Source organism: Apis mellifera, linkage group LG7 (genome assembly GCF_003254395.2).
Source record: "Apis mellifera strain DH4 linkage group LG7, Amel_HAv3.1, whole genome shotgun sequence".
In the NCBI taxonomy this organism is placed as follows: domain Eukaryota; kingdom Metazoa; phylum Arthropoda; class Insecta; order Hymenoptera; family Apidae; genus Apis; species Apis mellifera.
This window is the reverse complement of record NC_037644.1, coordinates 10,794,791-10,815,827: the sequence shown is the minus strand read 5'-3', so window position 1 is coordinate 10,815,827 and position 21,037 is coordinate 10,794,791. Positions and strand designations below refer to the sequence as shown.

At 41.1% G+C, this 21,037-nt stretch overlaps 1 protein-coding gene across 2 annotated transcripts in view; it reads left to right on the top strand.

Moving 5' to 3' along the window:
• LOC724518 (serine-rich adhesin for platelets) overlaps positions 1-21,037 on the top strand; it is a 114,726-nt gene that overhangs the window by 76,931 nt on the left and 16,758 nt on the right. For both annotated transcript variants that reach the window (XM_026441673.1, XM_026441674.1), the window contains exons 2-9: positions 9,134-9,384; positions 14,103-14,269; positions 14,936-15,136; positions 15,544-15,804; positions 15,875-16,141; positions 16,524-16,971; positions 17,950-18,823; positions 19,926-20,222. In XM_026441673.1, coding sequence (XP_026297458.1) covers positions 9,134-9,384; positions 14,103-14,269; positions 14,936-15,136; positions 15,544-15,804; positions 15,875-16,141; positions 16,524-16,971; positions 17,950-18,823; positions 19,926-20,222 — 2,766 coding nt within the window. The remainder of the gene's footprint in view (positions 1-9,133; positions 9,385-14,102; positions 14,270-14,935; positions 15,137-15,543; positions 15,805-15,874; positions 16,142-16,523; positions 16,972-17,949; positions 18,824-19,925; positions 20,223-21,037) is intronic.

Below are 21,037 nucleotides of genomic sequence, written 5' to 3'. Positions count from 1 at the left end.
AAGCAGGAGAAGCGTAATCGAGATTTATGACGTGGCCACGGCCACCACCATGGACCGCGGGATGATATCGAACTTTTCGAAGAACGTGCACGCCTTCGGTAATTATACGAGGGGAATTAATACGTCAGGGAGGTGGCGATGTTGAATGAGTTGTTTAGTTACGGTTGTTTAACTTCGAATGAAGGAAATAAAAATCTTGTTGACGCGCCCGCTTTCTCTCGAAGCTTGAAAAAATACACGCGCTGCGATAACAAGTATTGTATTTTTATATCATTTTGATAAATTTGAAAATTATTTTAAGGAGTAGAAATGATGGTTCTTTTTTTATAAGAAAAAGAAAAGTTTTAAACGTCATCGATTGGAAATATTAAAGATGATCCAAGTCTTTAATTATTATACTTGTAAAAATATTTTTCACGGTTTTATTTCTGTTACAAATGTATCGTTTGTGGATACAATGTCTGACAGAGTTCCATGCATACTCGAACGTTGCCGTAAAACAGAAGTTCCTCGAATTCTGAGTAACTCTCTTACGAGGCGTAAAGTCTCATTCTGGTTTTACGATGTTTATTCATGTTGTCAACTAGTTTTCTCTCGCGAATCCTGTTTCACTCGTTTATGTATATTACTTAGCCTCTAATTGCTACTTGTTTATCGATAATACGATACATTTTATCGACGTAATCATAAACACGAAACTTTTTTCTTTCCTACTTTCCGTGATTTATCGTCTTCTTAATACATTACGATCGTTTATTTTGCCAAGATTTTTTTTTAAATTACCACGCGATTGATCACGCATCTTTAAGAAGACGTAAAGACGTCTTCTCAAAAAAATTACTCTCGTAGAATTTTATTTTACCTACTCTTACGTCGATTTATATAATTCTAAATAATTTCAAAACAACTCGTGATATAACTTCGTTTCGTAAGAAATAAAACTATTTTTAAATAACGTATCGTAAAAAATAATCTTGTTTCCAAATTCGTGGTAAAAACTTATTTCTGTCGAGTTGTAACACGAAGAAGAAGAAAAAAAAAACGCGGATAACGAATTCAATAAATTTCCACGTTTTTTAATCAAGATAAGAAATCTGGAGAAAGACAGGGAACATTTGTAAACGTGCCAAATATTTTCGCAGAACTATAAGTTACTTTTCTTATACGACGTGCAGCCAAGTAATCACGCTCCCTGGATATTTTTCAACGAGAGCTGATCCTGAAAGATGCCGTGCTTCAATGATAAGAAAAATCTACTACTAGCCTCAGTGAAATATTGCTTCCTATCCTTTTTCGCAAGGATGCCAAATTTATTGGCCTTAAAAATCGATATTCATTTATTCGAACAGATTTCTTCTTTACAATATTAAATTTATTCGCAAGAAAATTTTCCAACTTTGGACCACCATCATCACTGTCATCACCGATGAAAAGAAAAAAGAAAGAAGGAGAAAAAGAAAAAACAATAATCGCCACGCGCAATCTTCAGACACGATCTTTTTGTCCCGACCAATTCATTTCTCTCGCTCGACTGACCGATCCGAGAACCGATTAAGATTCCATCCGTGGAAGAGGCAAGGTCACGAGAGGAAGAGGAAAGAAGAGAAGAAATTCTGAAAAGAAGGAAAACATTCTCTCCGGAAGAGAGAAGAAATCTCTCTCGACGCACGGGCGACACGCGTGCTGGAAAACGTGCTGGAAATCCACGGAGACAACGGTTCGGTGAATGGCGCGAGCAAAGATGTGGCGCGCTTGCGCGTGCACACGCGGTTGGGCCACGCGGTCTCCGTTTTGCTCGTTTTTCGTGGTCCCTGTCGGGCTTTGCAGGACCTGTGCGCGAGGGACTGGTCCGCGATCTACCGTAACCGCATTCCTCCTTACCTCACCTTGCCCCTCGCTCATCTCCTCCTCGCCTCCCCTCAGCCGCTTCAGGTGACTCCATCCTCCTCCTTCCTTCCTTCTCTCCTCGCCGTTCGACTCGCCGTCCCTTTCTTCTCCTTCCATCTCTCTCTCTCTCTTCCCCTTCTTTTTCACCAAACCACTTTTCTCGTCGCTTTTATCCACCCGTTCGTGATCTTAACTCTTTCCCTCTTCATCGACCTACCTACGATCCATCCTTCCTTCTCTCTCTCTCTTTCGCTGCTTCTTCTCTCTTTCTGTCTTTTTTTCTCAACGAACATCGCGGACAAAAGGAGTCGGAGTTCCGAAACGTAGATGCACCTCGAGTGGAACGGGGAGGCCCACACCGAGGGCTCTTGTTTTACCCGCAATTACACGGAGCGGTGAAGCCGCACCGTTTACTTGAAGAACTTGGGACTCGTGCAAACGTCTGTCCGTGGAGGGCAGCGCGTACGCCTGCCATCCGTCACTGTTTCGCATCACGGATGGACGCGTGTCGCGAGCCTTCGTGCCGTCCACGTTCCACGTGGAACAATCGCGCTCCTTAACGGTTTCACGTAAACGTTTGTACGGTGTCCGGTTACGAGGGAGTAGTTTTATTTTGAATGGGAACCTGCGTTTTCGAAGGTGGGCTTTGAGCATGAAATTATCGAAGGGATTAAAGATGTGATACGAATCTTTATTGATCGTTCTAGCTAATTTCTAATTTCTCGAGTAATTAAATTGTTTGGATAAGTGGATCGAATAAATGTTTCTTGAATTATGTTGTGACGAGGAAAATGGATAAATGAATAAATGGAGTTTTACTATGAATGCTGGATTAAAGTTTCTTTCGCGTAACGTTGTGAACAGGTAACTTACGATATCAAAAATGTATCAATTATATCAAAGTGTTGGGTCTGAATTATAGTCGTTATATCGGATAATTTTCACGAAAATACACGTCACGCGTCGAGAAACACGAAACGAGATGAATAAACGTCGAGATATTCGTTTTTCGTGAAAGGAAACACGCACTAAAAATGCAAAGCAAGTAATTTAAAGGAAGTTTTCGCCCTTCCTCGACAGAAAAAAAAGACTTTTCGATCGTCATTTCGTTCAACCAAGCATTGGCAAAAAGTGAAAGTGTTGAAGAATCGAAGGAAACGCAAGGTATATAGTTATATAGTTATTACACAGCCGATATATAACTCTCGAATTATCACCTTCGGAACGAGGTGAAAATTTACGCGATTCCATTTGCAAAATACGTCGATTAATCTTGAGATGGATATGGACGGAACCCGGTTTCCGAGATTCTCGAAGAAATTCATCGAAATTATTCGTACGGATTGATTTGTTACACTTGTTACCGACGACCGATAATATCGGCTAATTGGGGATCGGTCCCGACTCTGTGATTAACCGACCCGTTTAGAAGCAACCACCCGCGGAAATACGTGCAAATTTCGGATCGTTTAACGTTTCGCGGAGCACTTCGTAGGCAGAAATGGGTCCGCATCGAGCCATTTTATATAGAGCCATTTTAACGAAAATACGGTGGAAATCTTTCGAACGATCCCTTTGACGAATTTACGACTTGAAATAACAGGTGGCCGGCGAGGGGTCTCACGAGCCGCGCGCATCACCTTCCTTTCATCGTTGTACCCAGTGTAAACATCGGTTTTATGCGACGATCAACGCGTCACATGATCGCAACTTTCGCATAATATATTCGAGTTTTAGCGTAGTAAGAGAGCGCATGTTACCGGTCGTTCGGGCAGAGATTGGAGGCGGTGATGTATAAAGTTGGGGAGCGGCGGCTGAATATTCATTCATTCGGAGAATTTTCTCTCTCCACCTTCATTCTCCTTTAAACAATAATAATTTTGCCACCGTCTAATGGAAATGTTACGATTATTAAGAAAAAAATTCTGTTAAGAAGAATTAATGCCTTCTCGATATTAAATATTTTTAATCGATCCCTTTTCAGTAAAGCAAACTCATACTCGAGAAAATTTAACGAATTAAACCATATTTCTAGCTACATCTAAATCAAAAACCGTACAAGTTCATCGAGTTTATCATCCGTTTTGATCGACGCGCCTACCATGTAATGTGCTGCACACGGTGGAAAACCGGCCACGCGTCTCTGTGTCAACGCGATCTACCGCTTTTCCACCGTCGACAAACCGATAAAATCTATCGATTTCGCGCGTCAACGACACAGATCCAGCTACTCGTTCCGCGCCGACCTACGTTTCCATCGATTGAGATCGTTCGAGTCGACGGGTTCGTAAGATCGATGGAGAAGAGGGAGAGAGAGAGAGGAAGAGAATCGACAGGGTAGGCCGGTTGAGACTGGTAAATTTCTACGTTCACGTAGCCAGCAAGCAACCACGAATTACACGCCTTCTGATATCTTGGTTTGAGCTGAAGGCTGAGGGCGAAGCAACCGGCTGTCGGCCTCTGTGAAGGTCCGCGCGAGCGGCCCTTCGGGCCACTTTGCATAGCCGAGGCTCATCGGACCTCCCACAGCCCGACCGGCTCTTCACCATCGGAAATCTGCCTTTCCACTCCTCCTCCGCCTTCTTATTCCCCCCTCCTCGATCCCCGCCTCTCGTTTCTCCAGTATTTTGGTCGTCGAATTTTTTCTTCCTTCTCTGGATTTCTCTTGCGTTCGTTTTGCCACGGAATTTTGGTGTCTTTATCCTTCTATCTTTTAGTTATTGGAGAAAGATTAGATTTTTATCGATCTTGATTATCATGGAATTTTTCCAATTTTCGATTGTAGAAGATTTATAATTAGATTATTCGATTCGTTTTCTTGCTCGTGCTTTGAACCTCCTCTTAAAGGAAATCTTGGGGAAAATTTTTTCTTTTCGTTCTCTGTTAATAACAATATCGATTTCAATTACACATTGTACGTCCGCTGGTGATCGATGATTGGATCGATTCGATTGCGTCAAACGTTCAATTGGACGCCTATTATTCAACTGTGAACCAGCGGTGGCTAGCAGCGAAATCGTGGCGCAACTATCACCGCCATAGATATATATCTATACCCGTATATCCAGTCATATTTCTATCCTCATGACCGAGCAACCTGTGCAGCCGACCTTGACTCGTAACTCGCTCTCTTCTCGCGTCTGTAAAAACTATCCATCGTCCAACCCTTCTTTTCCCAACACCCGTGACGCGTTTAATGCCGCTCCCCGCACATTTATCCGGCCTAGCCAGCGTCTAGCCTCCCCCCATCCACATCCCCCTTTGACACCGCCGATATTGAATCGTTAAACGATTAAACGAGACGGTTTATCCAGTGTAACCAGTTACCGATATTAGCTCTCTTATTCGTCTTGTATATATCGAAATATACCGAGGAGAAAAACCGTTCCGCATTTATTTCGATCAAATCTCGTTAAAATTAATTTCGAACATTGTGCGCATCGAGTCAAACTTTAAACTCGAGATTATCTTTAGATTATATATTTTAATCCGCGCATTGAGATTCGTTTTTCGTCCACGAAAATATTGAATTAATGGAAATTTGGAGGAGGATCCAATTTAACTTAAAGCACAAATATTATGATAAAAGCAACTATGAATTTTTTTTTAATTCATCGCATATTTAACCATAAAATCTTTCCAAAAATTCTCAAATTTTCGAAAGCAAATTATTTCTATCACTTGTAATCCATATTTAACCATAAAAATTCTCAAATTCTTGAAAGGAAGTTATTTCTATCATCTGTAATTCATCATATATTTAACCATACGTCTTTCCAAAAATTCTCAAATTCTGGAAAGAAAGTTATTTCTATTATCCGTAATCCATCGCATATTTAACCATACGTCTTTCCAAAGATTCTCAAATTCTCGAAAGCAATCTATTATTTCTATCATCCATAATCCATCCCATATTTAACTATACGTCTTTCCAAAAATTTTCAAATTCTGGAAGGAAAGTTATTTCTATCATCTGTAATCCATCGCATATTTAATCATACGGAGATCTTTCCAAAAATTCTCAAATTTTCGAAAGAAAGTTATTTCTATCATCTGTAATCTATCGCATATTTAACTATACCTCTTTCCAAAGATTCTCAAATTCTCGAAAACAAGTTATTTCTATCATCTGTAATTCATCACATATTTAATCATAGAATCTTTCCAAAGATTCTCAAATTCTTGAAAGCAAGTTCTATCATTTATATTTCTATCATATATATTTATCATATATATTTCTATCATCTGTAATTCATTACATATTTAATCATAGAATGTTTTCAAAGATTCTCAAATTTTCGAAAGCAAGTTATTTCTATCTGTAATCATATATTTAACCATAAAAATTCTCAAATTCTTGAAAGGAAGTTCTATCATTTATATTTCTATCATATATATTTATCATATATATTTCTATCATCTGTAATTCATCACATATTTAATCATAGAATCTTTTCAAAGATTCTCAAATTTTCGAAAGTAAGTTTTATTTCTATCTGTAATCATATATTTAACCATAAAAATTCTCAAATTCTCGAAAGCAATCTATTATTTCTATCATCCGTGATCCATCGTATATTTAATCATAGAATCTTTCCAAAGATTCTCAAATTCTCGAAAGCAATCTATTATTTCTATCATTCGTGATCCATCGCATATTTAACCATAGAATCTTTCCAAAGATTCTCAAATTCTCGAAAGCAAGTTACTTCTATTGGCAATACTTTCTCTCGACCCGTACATCCTCAATTAATCCAATTGAAGCGGGATGAAAATGCGCGGATGTAAAGGGATATTGGAAATATGGCAAAGTTTTTATGGACCGTTTACCGAGAAATACTTCTTCACGGTGATTCTGATTGTATCGAATCTGGACTGGTTCGGTTGTGGACCGAACCTCCCTCCCTCCCCTCGAGGCGTATTCTCTCCCACCCCCTCGAGGCGTACGTGCACGCATCGCGCAAGCGTTTATCAACCGTGGCGCAAATCGCTCGAGGCAATGGCGCGATATTACCACCTTCTGCCTTCGTGACAAACCGTTAAGGGAACTCTTAATTCATTGAAACGCGGGGAGGAAGCAAGTTACCGGTTGTTCAAGATCCACCGATAATGCCTAATGAAAACTTGTTCTCATCGTTGCCTGCTCTGATTGCATGCCCTTGCGCATCGCGCCCAATATATCGGATAACTGTATCGTTTATTCGATGCCCGAACGCGACATGTGTCTCGTTGTACGCGGTTGAAATACGAGATTTAAAGAAAGAAAAGGAAAAGAAAATCGTTGTTATCGAGACGATGATACGTAATTCGGTGTTATCAAAATTATCGTACATCGAGATTTCTTTTTTCTCCATCCTCTCGAGGATTAATATATTTCTTGCGAACTTTTGAATGGCGATATCTAAAATCTATCTTCGAGAGGAAAAAAGAAGCGTTACTCCTTTGAGTAATAGCATATAATGACTTCATACACAATTACACCATTTTTCTTCTCACAAACTGATCCCCTTATTACGATTTTTATTTTAATCGAGAGAATCGATGAATTAAGATATGCAAAACATATATAAAGAATTCGAGAGGAAAAAAGAAGCGTTACTCCTTTGAGTAATAGCATATAATTACTTCATACACAATTACACCATTTTTCTTCTCACAAACTGATCCCCTTATTACGATTTTTATTTTAATCGAGAGAATCGATGAATTAAGATATGCAAAACGTATATAAAGAATTCGTGAAAATAATATAAATGCATTATAAATCAATTAATATAAGATGATTTTCGTATCGTGAAAACGTAGCTATATATATATATATATATATCATACGTCACATCCTCGTGGAACGAGCCAAAAATTTGGCGTTCGCCCATCGGGTTCATCTGCGAAGCGAAGGGGGTAGAAGATTGAATGGTAGAGATTTCCGTGAAAAGAATGGCACGACCCTATCGCGTGGCATAGGGAACAATGGCCGATTGACCCTTTGGCGTTATTGTGCAAAAACAAAAAAGGCAAGAGCAAGGAGGGAGGAAGGAGGCGCGCGTTAATGGGCGAAAATGGTGGAGGGTGACACGACGGAGGAACAGGCCGCGGCATTGTCAACGCCGAATCCGTTGGCCGGGCGAAAGAGGTCAGCAATTAGACGAATAACGAGACTAATCGGGACAGAACGGTGTGTTTACGGTGTTCCCGCATTGTTTTAATAACAATAATCTCCCACGAACGCCGGCCGAGAATGGAATCGAGATTGAATCGGGAGGAGAGTGATTCACTTCCGTGAGATTCGATGCTGTCTGCGCTATTCTCTGATCTCGGTGGAATTAATTGCTGCTGGTAAACGGGTCAGAGATTTCTCGTTTTTGATTGACAATCAAACGTGTATATTATTTATAAATTGTTAGAAAAATTGTGAGATACGTGGTTTGGATACAATTTATTTTCTAAGAGGATATAATTCTTCTAAAATTTCTTACTTATTGAAAAATTATCAATGACCTTTTATATTAAATTCATAATTATACATATAATTATATATTGTTAACTAGAAGTAATTGAAATTAAAACTTAATGACATAAGTTAAAAAAATAAATCATTATCATTCATGTAAAAAAAAAGAAAAAGTATTCGTCATTTATACTCTTCGTAAAATACAAGCATTATAAAATCTTCGTCCTAGATTTCTTCTTTAAATATCGCGTCTCACGTCTTATAGTATATATTTTATAGGACGCGAGTGAAAGTGGAGTTCTTACACGGTATTATGTTTCAATTCGGCGACAGTTCTCGACGCAGTTTGTTAAAAGATTTAGCCTCTTAGTTTGAGGTGTGTCACGGCCGAGAGCGCCGGAAACATCGAATTAAACGTGGCCCCGGAGGAAATGAAACATGAGATATGTTCTTTTGATTTAATTGTTACGCGCCACGCTGACACGAGTTAAAATTATGGGGCAACATTTGATGCAACACACGTTGCCAAGGTTGTCAATTTGCCATTACACCATTTAAAAACGATAACTATTGATCCATTAAATAAGAATCCATTTTATACTCAAAGGATCGAGTTTTCGAATAAGGATAAGAATTTAATTCGAAGTTTAAGCTTGTGAATCGTTGCCTTGAAAAAGAGAGAAGAAAATATTCAAAGTATCGATTCGTAGAAGATACGGAGAATATTTTTCGATTCTGTGTCGTCGATCAAACGTCTCGCTAACCTGTTCTAAATATTACGCAATTCATTTTCAGCGGAATCGGATATTTGCACGTTCGCGACGAGGACGGAACATTTTCACATGGTTAACAAACCATCGACGGCGTTGTTCACATCGGACACCAGGCCGAAAGCCTTGAGGGAATTGTACGAGGCTGCCGCTATAGTCGCTGTCAGAAGTTTGGATAGCCTGAGAAGGGATGGCAGCTCCATGGATATGTTCCTGTGCACGCCTGTCCTTGGCAAGAGAAGGCGAGACCAAAGTCTCGACATCGAGTCCAGGATCGTAAGTGTAATAATCCTCCTCGCGCCCGGATTACCTCGAAACATTCCCATAATTATTTCTCCCAAAATAATCTTCCTTTTTTAACGAAACGAAACTTAGTAATAAAATTTTCATCGATTCGAGAAGCAACAACGAGGTTGAGAAAAATTGAAAATGAAATATCGTTTCGATGTTTATTGCTTTACGATTAATTGGATATTAAATTTTTCAAAAAAAAAAAAAAAAGGAAACGATCAATGCGATTATTCTCGAAGGGATATCTTTCGTTGGAACGATACACCTGTGCGAACGTAAACCAGAAGGTAGAGGAAAGGATTGGGTTTAGCTGCGTGTGTCTCTGTTAGATTGTAATCCCATTTGTGTGGCCAAGCAACGATAGGGTTCAATGGGAGATGTCATGGGAAGTCAGGGAAATATACATTGAATTCTACACGGTGGTCGGGGGCCATGAATCGTTCTATAACGATACGTATCGTTCCCTTGCATTATTCCGTTAATGCATTAGTACGTTAATAACTCACGATCCGATCCGACTTCTCTGATCCCTTCTGATTTACTCTTATTAGAGCCTATTATATCGACAAATGTATTTTTCCTATATTATTTAATCCCGTTTGTTCTTTTAATTAGTGTCGTTAAAGGAGGAAAGTTTTGAAAGTAAATTCGATCGAGAAGAATGTTGATGATGGAAAGTTTTATGATTTGATACGATTTTGTATATATAGGGTGTCTTATTGTAAATATTTCATCTCTTATTTATTGCTCTTTGAATCATTCTTACCGCTTTTGTTTGGTTTATTATACAAACTCGTGTTGTTTCATTTTCAAGTCGACATAGATTATTTCTAGAAATGGAATGAATTCGAAGAATTTATCTATTGAATCGAATAATCGAAACGAATAATTATACACACATACAGGGTCGCGTGTGTACAACACGCGATCGAAATTCATCCGGTCAAAGAACCGAAAAGCCAAATTTTTCGTAGAACCCAACCACCTGGCCAATAAAATTAGACACAGTCATGCGCGTATACAAATCCATCATTATACACACGCGCATATATTTCCGTTTCGAAGATGGAGCGAGCGTTTGTTCCTTCGTCTCACACCCACCATCGAGAGGTTGGTGCACGGTTATTTCACGAAATGGAATTGGAACTCGTTTCATTGCCCTGTCAAACGGTTAATTCACTTGGTGCCGCGACCCGAGCCATAAATCCGCTGCTCGTATTACAGTTCTCCACCCAGCCACGCACCGCCATTAACAATCGGCCATTATCGAAAGTCGATCACAATCCTCGTCGATTTCTCGTGGATTTCCAGAAGTTTCACAGATCCCCTTCTGTTGCACTGTTATTTTTTTCTCTCTCTCTCTCTCTCTACCTTCTTCTCCCTCTTGCGAGGCAGGAAGGCGTTCCCCGATATTGACAACAACGAGAAAGGAAACTTCCGGGGTTTCGATCGAGGGGAGAAGGAAATCGGAGTTCTTTGATCGCTGACGTTGGAATTCTTGGAATTCCGCGTTCGAATGTTTCGTCGTTTTAGAGAAGTCGAAGAAAATAAAGAAAAGTTCAATGGAAATCCCTCTTTTCGATTCATTTCGTTCTTTCCAACGATTTTTGATTTATGCTGGAACAACGAAGGATAATCGAAATATATTGCGTCGAGGGAAAAATTATTTTTTTGTAAATTCATTCCACGAATGTGATTCCATTGTGTTTTAGTATAATGCATTGTTGGCAGCTGTTTTCAAAGAATATTTTTTTCTTTTCAGTCGTCAAAGTTGTATGAAAAATACAATTCATATTCGATGATATGGAGTTTATTAAATTAGATTCTTAGTAAATGTGTTTCAAAGCACTAGTAACTCCAATTAAATACTTAGAATGGAATACGATTTTCATGATCGAATCATTTAAAAATTTACTCTTCCCTCGAGACGTGATGTAGGTCTTCGGTCCACTTAAACGTTCATCTCTATTCTCATCAATTCTTGGAAATGGAATCTCAGATTGAGGTTATGTTTATATTCGGCCATCTGGTAAGAAGATCAATTTTAGAATCACCACTTAAACCTATAAATCCTAATCGATGAAATATTACAGAATAAACTTATCAAAATTGAACTTTCATCCCTTATTTATATAATTTACCCTTCTTATATACATTGATTCATCAAAATCCCCTCTCAATCTTCCTTCGAAATCTCCCTTTTCTCTCGCGAGCGACCAAAACGAAAGGAAATATTTCGGTACATTTTCATCCAATTCCTTTTCTGATACAACCAGATAAAAAGATGACCCCTCTGTTTCGCATCCATGGAAATCGGTTATCACACACGTTACGCTTACCCAGATAAACGAAGATTTAATGGCGGGACGTCCTTGAGGAATCCTTGATACTTGAGGAGGCAAAGTTCACGAGCTCGTGTGACGACCTCTATTCTAACCTCACTTATCAACCTCCCCGGCTCGTTTCTAGCCACACGCTAAGATTTATCGATGCACACGCGTCCTTCGAGGAAAGGTTGCGCAGCAGGTTGTTCGGTTGCTGGCAAGTAGTGACGGTACGAGTCTCGATTCGACCAAACGATTTCCAAACTTTTTAACCCTATCGATCAATCGATCGTGTAAAGAACGATTGAAAGAAAATTCTCAGAGCGATAAATCTCGTCGAGATTTTAAAAAGTCTCGATCGAAGTGAATTTCTCGTTTCACGTACGCGTATGTGAACAAATATGGATTCGAAGCGATTCGAAACCCATCGCTACGACGAACGAATCTCCTACGGCGATAACCAGGACGTTTTTCTCTCGTTCCTTTGGGCTACCTGCTTTAATAGAGTGGAATGGATCGAGGAGTGACTCGAGGCTGACGTGATAGCTGGATCACGTCTAACTTTTTCCTAGATCGTCGAATAATTCTCGAATGCTCGCCCAAAAGTACGTTTCATTCGATGTATTCTTATTAATACTGGAATCGAGTGAATTTTCTTATTCGAATTAAACTTTGATTTAAAATCAATATTAATTTCTATTCTAGTAGTAATTATACGCTTCTAATTGTTTCTATAATACTATTTTAACATTTAGAATTGCCAAATCAAATTGGCGGTTAAAAAATTAACTTTAACTTAGACTTTGATTTAATTAATATTAATTTCTATTCATCTTCTGATCATCTAATTGTTTCCATAATATAATTATTTTATAACTTACAACGGACAAACCAATTAATTTTATTCTTATTAACACCAGGATTGCTAAATCAAGGGAATTGTTAACTTTGATTTAAAATTGATTTTAATTTCCAATTCCAGATTACACAATTATTTCCATATACATATATATTTTATAATTCGATTAATTACCACTACATATATAATCATTTGCACACCTAAGTTCAAATAAAACTAAGTTCAAATAAAACTAAGTTCACATAAAACTAAGTTCAAATAAAACTAAATTCAAATAAAACTAAGTTCAAATAAAACTAAGTTCAAATAAAACTAAGTTCAAATAAAATTAAATTCAAATAAAACTAAGTTCACATAAAACTAAGTTCAAATAAAACTAAGTTCAAATAAAACTAAGTTCAAATCCACCCATCCACCACGAATGGGATTGCTAAATCAAGCGAATTGTTAACTTTGATTTAAAATTGATTTTAATTTCCAATTCCAGATTACACAATTATTTCCATATACATACATACTTTATAACTCGATTAATTACCACTACATATATAATCACTTGCACACCTAAGTTCAAATAAAACTAAGTTCAAATAAAACTAAGTTCAAATAAAATTAAGTTCAAATAAAACTAAATTCACATAAAACTAAGTTCAAATAAAACTAAGTTCAAATAAAACTAAGTTCAAATAAAACTAAGTTCAAATAAAACTAAGTTCAAATAAAACTAAGTTCAAATAAAACTAAGTTCAAATAAAACTAAGTTCATATAAAACTAAGTTCAAATAAAATTAAGTTCAAATAAAACTAAGTTCACATAAAACTATGTTCAAATAAAACTAAGTTCAAATAAAAGTAAGTTCAAATAAAACTAAGTTCAAATAAAACTAAGTTCAAATAAAACTAAGTTCAAATAAAACTAAGTTCAAATCCACCCATCCACCACGAATGATGGGAGAAAAAAATTCTTCAACTGAAACGCGTTACACGGTATCATAGCCCAATTTTTCTCGAAAGCCGATACATCGGCTCCAAGTTACAAGAAATCGGCAGAGAGGGTTGAAACCGAGGGTTTCGGTGGTAAGCCGCGGAGCCGGTTCGCGAGGAAGGCGGGAGGGGAAAAAAAAATCGGTCGATCCATTTTCACCTGGTTTGAAACGAGCCCCGAGTTGTTGGCGCGTCTCTTAGCTGGCTAGAAAAGGGCCCTGCCTGAAACACAATCCGTTCCGTATTCCGTGCGTGAAAGCCGGTTGGTCACGAGGTGACATCCGACAATGCACGGTGCCCACGCGGCTCCCCGGCGCGTAAAACAACGTCGCTCGCTTTTCTTTCGCCGCAGCATCAAGTTTCCTCTCCGAGATGGAAAGAGAAGGAGAAGGAGGAGGAGGCGGCGCGATGACGACGGCCGACGCTTCTTCCAATATGACGAAGACAAGATTCGCTGGTCCCCCCCTCGGCCTTTGGAGAAGGGAGGAAGGGAGGGAGTTTTCGAGTATTGACGCGTGATTTTCGTGTCGTTGCAGCCGGCGGCTATCGAGGATCTGCGAAGATGGACGTCCACGGAGGCGCTCGGGGACGTCACAGTGCCGCCCGATTGCATGTCCAGGATCCTGGGAGATACGACGACCGACGACGCCGTCGATCACAAGCTTCCCAGCCCAGAGGAACAGGTCCAAGCCATCGCTCTCAAGTAAGGGATCTTTCTGATTATCGATGATTTTTTTTTATTTTTCTAGATAGAGTTTAAAGATCAAGTTTGAAAGATTTCGCTGGAATTTTTCTAGATCGAGCTTAAAGGTTAAGTTTGAAAAATTTCACTAGAATTTTTCTAGATCGAGTTTAAAGGTTAAGTTTGAAAGATTTTACTAGAATTTTTCTAGATCGAGTTTAAAGATTAAGTTTGAAGGATTTCGCTGGAATTTTTCTAGATCGAGTTTAAAGGTTAAATTTGAAAGATTTCGCTGCAATTTTGGAAAAATTGTAGGATTTGGAGGCAAAATTTAATAGTTGAAGTTTATTGTTCAAAATATAGTATTTTAATAATTAATCTAGAGATTTTTAACTAAGTCTTTTGTTTCAGACAGTTTTTTAGGAAACGAAAGAATAGATTTATCCTTTAAATTTTCAATTTGACTTATGAGAGAATTGAAAGTACGATCCTGAAACAGGAAACAGATCTGTTCCAAACTTTCAATCTTTCTTAATTCACGAATTCGAACTTTAACTTTCCATTCCGAAAAGAATTATTGATTCTCTCCCGAGTTTTAACAATTCTTCTTAATTTTCATTTCGACAAGTTTGAACGATCTTGAATCTTAAATCTTTGGTTGCTGATATTGACTTCCTTTCGTGGCAGATTCCCGGCGGAAATCGTGGCGGTGGACGTGAGCGGAAGAGGATTCGAGAGAATGTCGACGAGGAGAAGATCTCTGCTGTCTGGGCCGGAGAGCCAAGAGACAGCGGTGAAGAGGCGATCGCGGCCTCGAAGGCCCAGAGGAAAAAGACGAAACACGATCGCTGGTACCGATCAGAAAGAAATTCGACAGGCTATAGGAGGGTGAGTTCGCGACTTTAAGAATTATTACCAAACCAGGTATTGACAAACATATAAAAAAATCGATCGAGATTTATAGATTAAATTATATATCCTATATATTTATTTATCTTCGTAATAATACTTTAACTAATATCGAAATGTTTAGACATTTTTTTCTAATCTAAAAAATGAAAATCTATCGAAGAACTGTTCGAAGAAAATCTTCCGATAAAAAACTCGAATTTCACTTTACTCGACAGAATATTTGAAAGTATCGATAACTATCGATCCCTTATTATGAGAGATGATAACCGTACGTTTAATCATCCGACACGATGTTTGAATAGACCCATTAGTATATCTGCAATTAATTAATTAATCAAAAAAATCCAAAACGAATCCTATCTTTCTTTCCATCTCATTTGCAGCGAAACGACCGGAGAGGAGGCGGAGGAGGCGATATCGAACATGGGATCGAGGGCTCATCGATCAGCGAGCACGGACATATTGGGTTCGTCGAAGAAGGACTCTCCCGCGGAAAAGAAGTCTCACTTCAACACGCTGAAGGCGTGGGGTATGTCCAGATTGAAACTGATCAGCCCGAAATCGAGCCAGCAACAACAACAGCAGCAACAACAGCAGCAACAGCAGCAGCAGCAGGAGCAACAGCAGCAGGAGGGGACGGAGAGGTGAGCGAAAGAATGAAAGAGATGACGAAGGAAACGAGCATTTACGAATATTAACGAGAAAAAATGGCAGGCGCAGGAAGGACAAGTCTCACGAAAGGAAGCCGAGCTCGTCGAGCTCGAGCGGGAAGAGCACCTCGAGCATACCTGTATCCGTGCCGAGCGGCGAGAGACAACCGAGCGTGAAATTGCGCGAAAGCGCGGCCCAAAGGAGGGAAAGACGAAAGGGAGGGAGCAGGGACGAGCCGCCTCATTCCAGTTCTGGAAACTGGAGTGCGTCCTCCGAAAGCGGAAGGGCGAGTATCGGAAGCGAGACGACCACCACGACGCACCAGCCGAGGTACGAGATCGAGATTCGAATTCTCGTCACAATTTTATAACTGCAGGATTTTCTTTAATTAGGAAAAACGAGAGTTTTTTCGTATCCGATTTGATGAAGATTGTAACAAGTTAATTTTCGTTGCGTCTCTTACTATAACGTGTAACATATTGCCATTAATTATTTCTCAAGTGCACTTGTGTTATAGATATCGTTTTCTTTAGATAGATAAATAAGATAAATATAGATGTCGATTATATTTACCATCTGAAATGTTTAAAGCAAGGATTATTGTCGAATCGAATAACTGGACGCAACGTTTCATCGTTTATCACGAGTGATATCGTTTCACGTACACTTGAATTTTACTATCCGCATTAACGAAATATTTTGTCCCTTGCAGATCGACGACGACAGCTTCGATCGGGACCTCATCGACATCGTTGAGCCACGTGAGGCGTTTCAAAGGGCGAGACACGTCGACCTCGTCCTCCGTGACTTCGGAGGGCACGTTGACCCCGGACATCATACAGGACATAGCCGTGGTACCGTTCTCGGACGACGGCGAGACATCGTCCGTGTATTCCTGCGACACGGAGGGTTACTACACCTCGTTCCACGTGGACTCCGGGCTGAAGACGCTGAGGGAAGAGGACCCCGTCCCCCAGTGTCCGCTTACGAAGTCGAGCGATGTCAGCTCCGATCCTACCTCGCCCATCATCGAGAACGAGTATGAACTGTTCGGAAGGGGGTCCACGTCGACGACCACCAGCTCCGCGGGCACGGTCTGCACAGCTTTGATGGCGCCACCCCCGCCGGAACGAAAATCCAGCCTAACCGTCGTCGCTATGGTACGAGAAAATTGTACAATTCCGACAATTTTAAACCGTTTCGAAATTAATCCCCTTCGATCGAGTCTTCTTCTCCTCTCGATCGAATCTTCTTCTTCTCCTCTCGATCGAATCTTCTTCTTCTTCTCCTCTCGATTGAGTCTTCTTCTCCTCTCGATCGAATTTTTTTTTCTTTTCAATCGAATCTTCTTCTTCTTTCGATCGAATCTTCTTCTTCTCCTTTCGATCGAGTCTTCTTCTCCTCTCGATCGAGTCTTCTTCTCCTCTCGATCAAATCTTCTTCTCCTCTCGATCGAATCTTCTTCTCCTCTCGATCGAATCTTTTTCTCCTCTCGATCGAATCTTCTTCTTCTCCTCTCGATCAAGTCTTCTTCTCCTCTCGATCGAATCTTCTTCTCCTCTCGATCGAGTCTTCTTCTCCTCTCGATCGAAGCTTCTTCTTCTCCTCTCGTTCGAGTCTTTTTCTCCTCTCGATCGAGTCTTCTTCTCCTCTCGATCGAATCTTCTTTTCCTCTCGATCGAGTCTTCTTCTCCTCTCGATCGAATTTTCTTCTCCTCTCGATCGAATCTTTTCCTTCTCCTTTCGATCGAGTCTTTTTCTCTTTTCAATCGAGTCTTCTTCTCCTCTCGATCGAATCTTCTTCTTTTCTCGATCGAATCTTCTTCTTCTTCTCTCGATCGAATCTTCTTCTTCTCCTCTCGATCGAATCTTTTCCTTCTTCTCTCCATCGAATCTTCTTCTCTTCTCGATCGAGTCTTCTTCTCCTCTCGATCGAATCTTTTCCTTCTCCTCTTGATCGAGTCTTCTTCTCCTCTCGATCGAGTCTTCTTCTCCTCTCGATCGAGTCTTCTTCTCCTCTCGATCGAATCTTCTTTTCCTCTCGATCGAGTCTTCTTCTCCTCTCGATCGAATCTTTTTCTTCTCCTCTCGATCCCAAAGTTCTGAACATTCCGCTAATGGAGATGATCGACCGACAGGTGCACGGGCCGAATCAAAATGGCGGCGAGTCGCCGGACAGCGGGCACAACACCTCGTCATCGCCCGTGGAGTCGGCCTCGAGCCCCGCCTGCACGGGGAGGTCGTGCTCGGAGTTCGAGTACTCCGAGTCGAGCGATCTCGAGGGGTGCGAGAGGATCGAGAGGATCCGCTCGAAGACAGCGATCAACACCAGCCGTATACCGTCCATGTGCGTGATCACCCCTCCCGGCTCGGACGACGAGCAGCAGCAGCAGCAGCACGCGAGGGACACGGATCAGGCGAGTAATAAAAAGGCGGAGGGGAGGAAGATGACCGATCTTCAAACGGGAGGATCGGTGCTAATGTCGGCTACGGTCGGCACCTCGAAGATGGAGGTGATCAACGGCCAGGACAAGAATCTGTACGCTACGATCCAGGTGTTGCCCTCGCCCACGAGCGAGAAGGCGACGATGGTCGGCCAGGCAGCCAAGATCAGCCCGTTGAGCGGCGTTCTGGGCAAGCTTCGCGGCGTGCTCCCCGGCAGGAAGCACGTGTTGAAGGGCGGCGTGGCGGATCATCACCAGGGGGGAGGAGACTCCGGCGACTATGTAACCATAGCCGACGTGAGAAATAACAACGACAAGAGGCAGGATTCGGCCTCCTGCTCGACACCGGCCACGCCGGCCGCCCGCTCCCCCGTCACCTATGCCAACTCGGACATATTCAAGAAGGACGCGGAATACGTGAGCTTGAGCGAATTGCCGAAGAAGCCGGACTCGTCCTTGGAGAGGAAGAGGCAGGGCGCCAGGGTCACGTTGGACTCGGAGGGCAAGGTCGTTTACTCGTCCGACAGCTTGAAGAGGAGGAAGGGGGCGCACACCACGTTTAATCCAGGTGCGTTTCAGGCGATGTATCATCGGTGGTGTGATGATCCTCTCGTTCTTTTTTTGGATATTCTTTTTCGATTCAATTTCGAGAAAATTGAACAAATCTCTCTTCTCTCGCGAAATTTCCTTCTGCAGGATATACGTATATACATATGAGAGTGGAATATTCTCTTTTTCAGACGACTAGTTCCGACAAAAATCATTTTTATTTATAACTTTTCCATCAACGTTGATTAATAACGATGATATCAAGTGACAACATTTTAAATACGAAATTTTGCGATGAAACTTTTCAAGAAACTTTCATAGAAAAGTATAAAGATACTTGCAATAGTTATTCGTGTACAAAAAATTTTTTAAAAACGTACATTAAAAAGAATATCCCTATGAAAGAATAGGATACATCTAGATTGTACATATATATTACATATAAATATGTTCGATTTCAAGCAATTTTCCTTCGATTAAAAAAAAAAAAAAAAAAGGATGAACATTTATGAAAAATGCAGAAAATCTCTCTTTTCTCACGAAATTTCCTTCTGCAGGATATACGTATGAGAGTAAAATATCCTCTTTTTCAGACGACTAGTTCCACAAAAATCATTTTTATTTATAACTTTTCCACGAACCTTAGTTAATAACGATGAAACTTTTCATTGGAAAAGTATAAAGATACTTGCAATAGTTAAAAAGAATATGAAAGAATAGGATACATCTAGATTGTACATACAAATACATTCGATTCCAAGCAATTTTCCTTCGAGCTCTATTACAAAAAAAAAAGGAAAAACGTTTATGGAAAATGCAGCAAATATCTCTTCTCTCACGAAATTTCCTTCTGCAGAATATATGTATACGAATGGAATATCCTCTTCTTCAGACTAGTTCCGACAAAAATCATTTTTATTTATAACTTTTCCACGAACAAAATTTTTCAATGGAAAAGTGTAAAGATATTTGCAATAGTTAAAAAGAATATCCTTATGAAAGAATAGAATACATCTAGATATAAATACACTCGATTCCAAGCAATTTTCCTTCGAGTCCCATTAAAAAAAAAAAGAAAAAAAGGATAAACATTTATTGGAACATTATATTGGAAAATGCAGGTCCGTTCGTGAGAGAGGGCGTGTCGCCGAGTCCATCCCCCCTGCTCCACCGCGCAACCCCGAACGTTCGAGCAGTGACGAGGAGTTGCAGCGACACGGTGGACGGCGCGACGGGCAAATCGACGCCGCCCACGTCCCCCCAATTAGGCAAGGTGATCATCAGGGCGGCGAGAAGTCCCGACCGGGCGGCCAGCCCGGATTACGTGAGAACGCCGACGACCGTGGTCGGCCCGACGAGCCCCACCACGGCCCACCGCCAAGTGCGCGGGGCGTACGTCAACGTGCAGGAGGACGAAGGTAAGACGAAGGCTTCTGGCACGAGCACTGACGGTGATCGTCACTGCACCGGCTGCACTGCCGCTAGATTAGATGCACACGCGACGAATCCACGCGTTAGCGACAAGTTAACGACGAGCCCGCATCCGCCGTCGCTGATCGCCGACCGCGGCAGCCCGTTGCTTTCGGCCAGAAACGGTTCTCGAACCACCCACGGCGACCACCTCCTAGCGACAGATCCCAATAAACCTTGCGATCTCGCCGAGAAACGGGGGGAGGAAGAAGATAAGGAGAAGGAGGAGGAGGAGGAGGAGGAGATGAACCGAGACGAGAATCTCGGTGATGATTCCGTTTCTCGCGAGATTCTCGCCTTCCCCTCGCAAAAGGACAGAGTCGGGAACGGGTTCGGCGCCTCGAATTCGCGCCTCGACCTCGAGAAATCCCGCCAGAAAAATCCGAGATCGAACGACGCCGACCCGAGGTCGAGCAGAAGGCTGTTGGTGTCCGACCTGGACACGCCAAACTTTTCCAGAAAGGGGGTGACGAGGGAGGGAGGGGTGCGAAACGGGGAGAAATGGGGCCCGAGCTCGGTCGAGGACGAGGAGTGGTCGTCGAGGGACGATCGTTGCTGGACGATCGAGTACTCGGATCTCGGGGATAAGGTGGATAACGGGCAAGCCTCCTCGACGAGGTTGGACACGTTTCGGGGTGGGAACGAGTCGAGGGTGGAGAGGAAGGTGAAACGGAGCGAGAGTTATAGGATGGCGAACAGCCCGATAATGTTTATCAAGAAGTTTTCCGGGAACGGGGAGAAATCGTCCAAGATTTGCAGAACC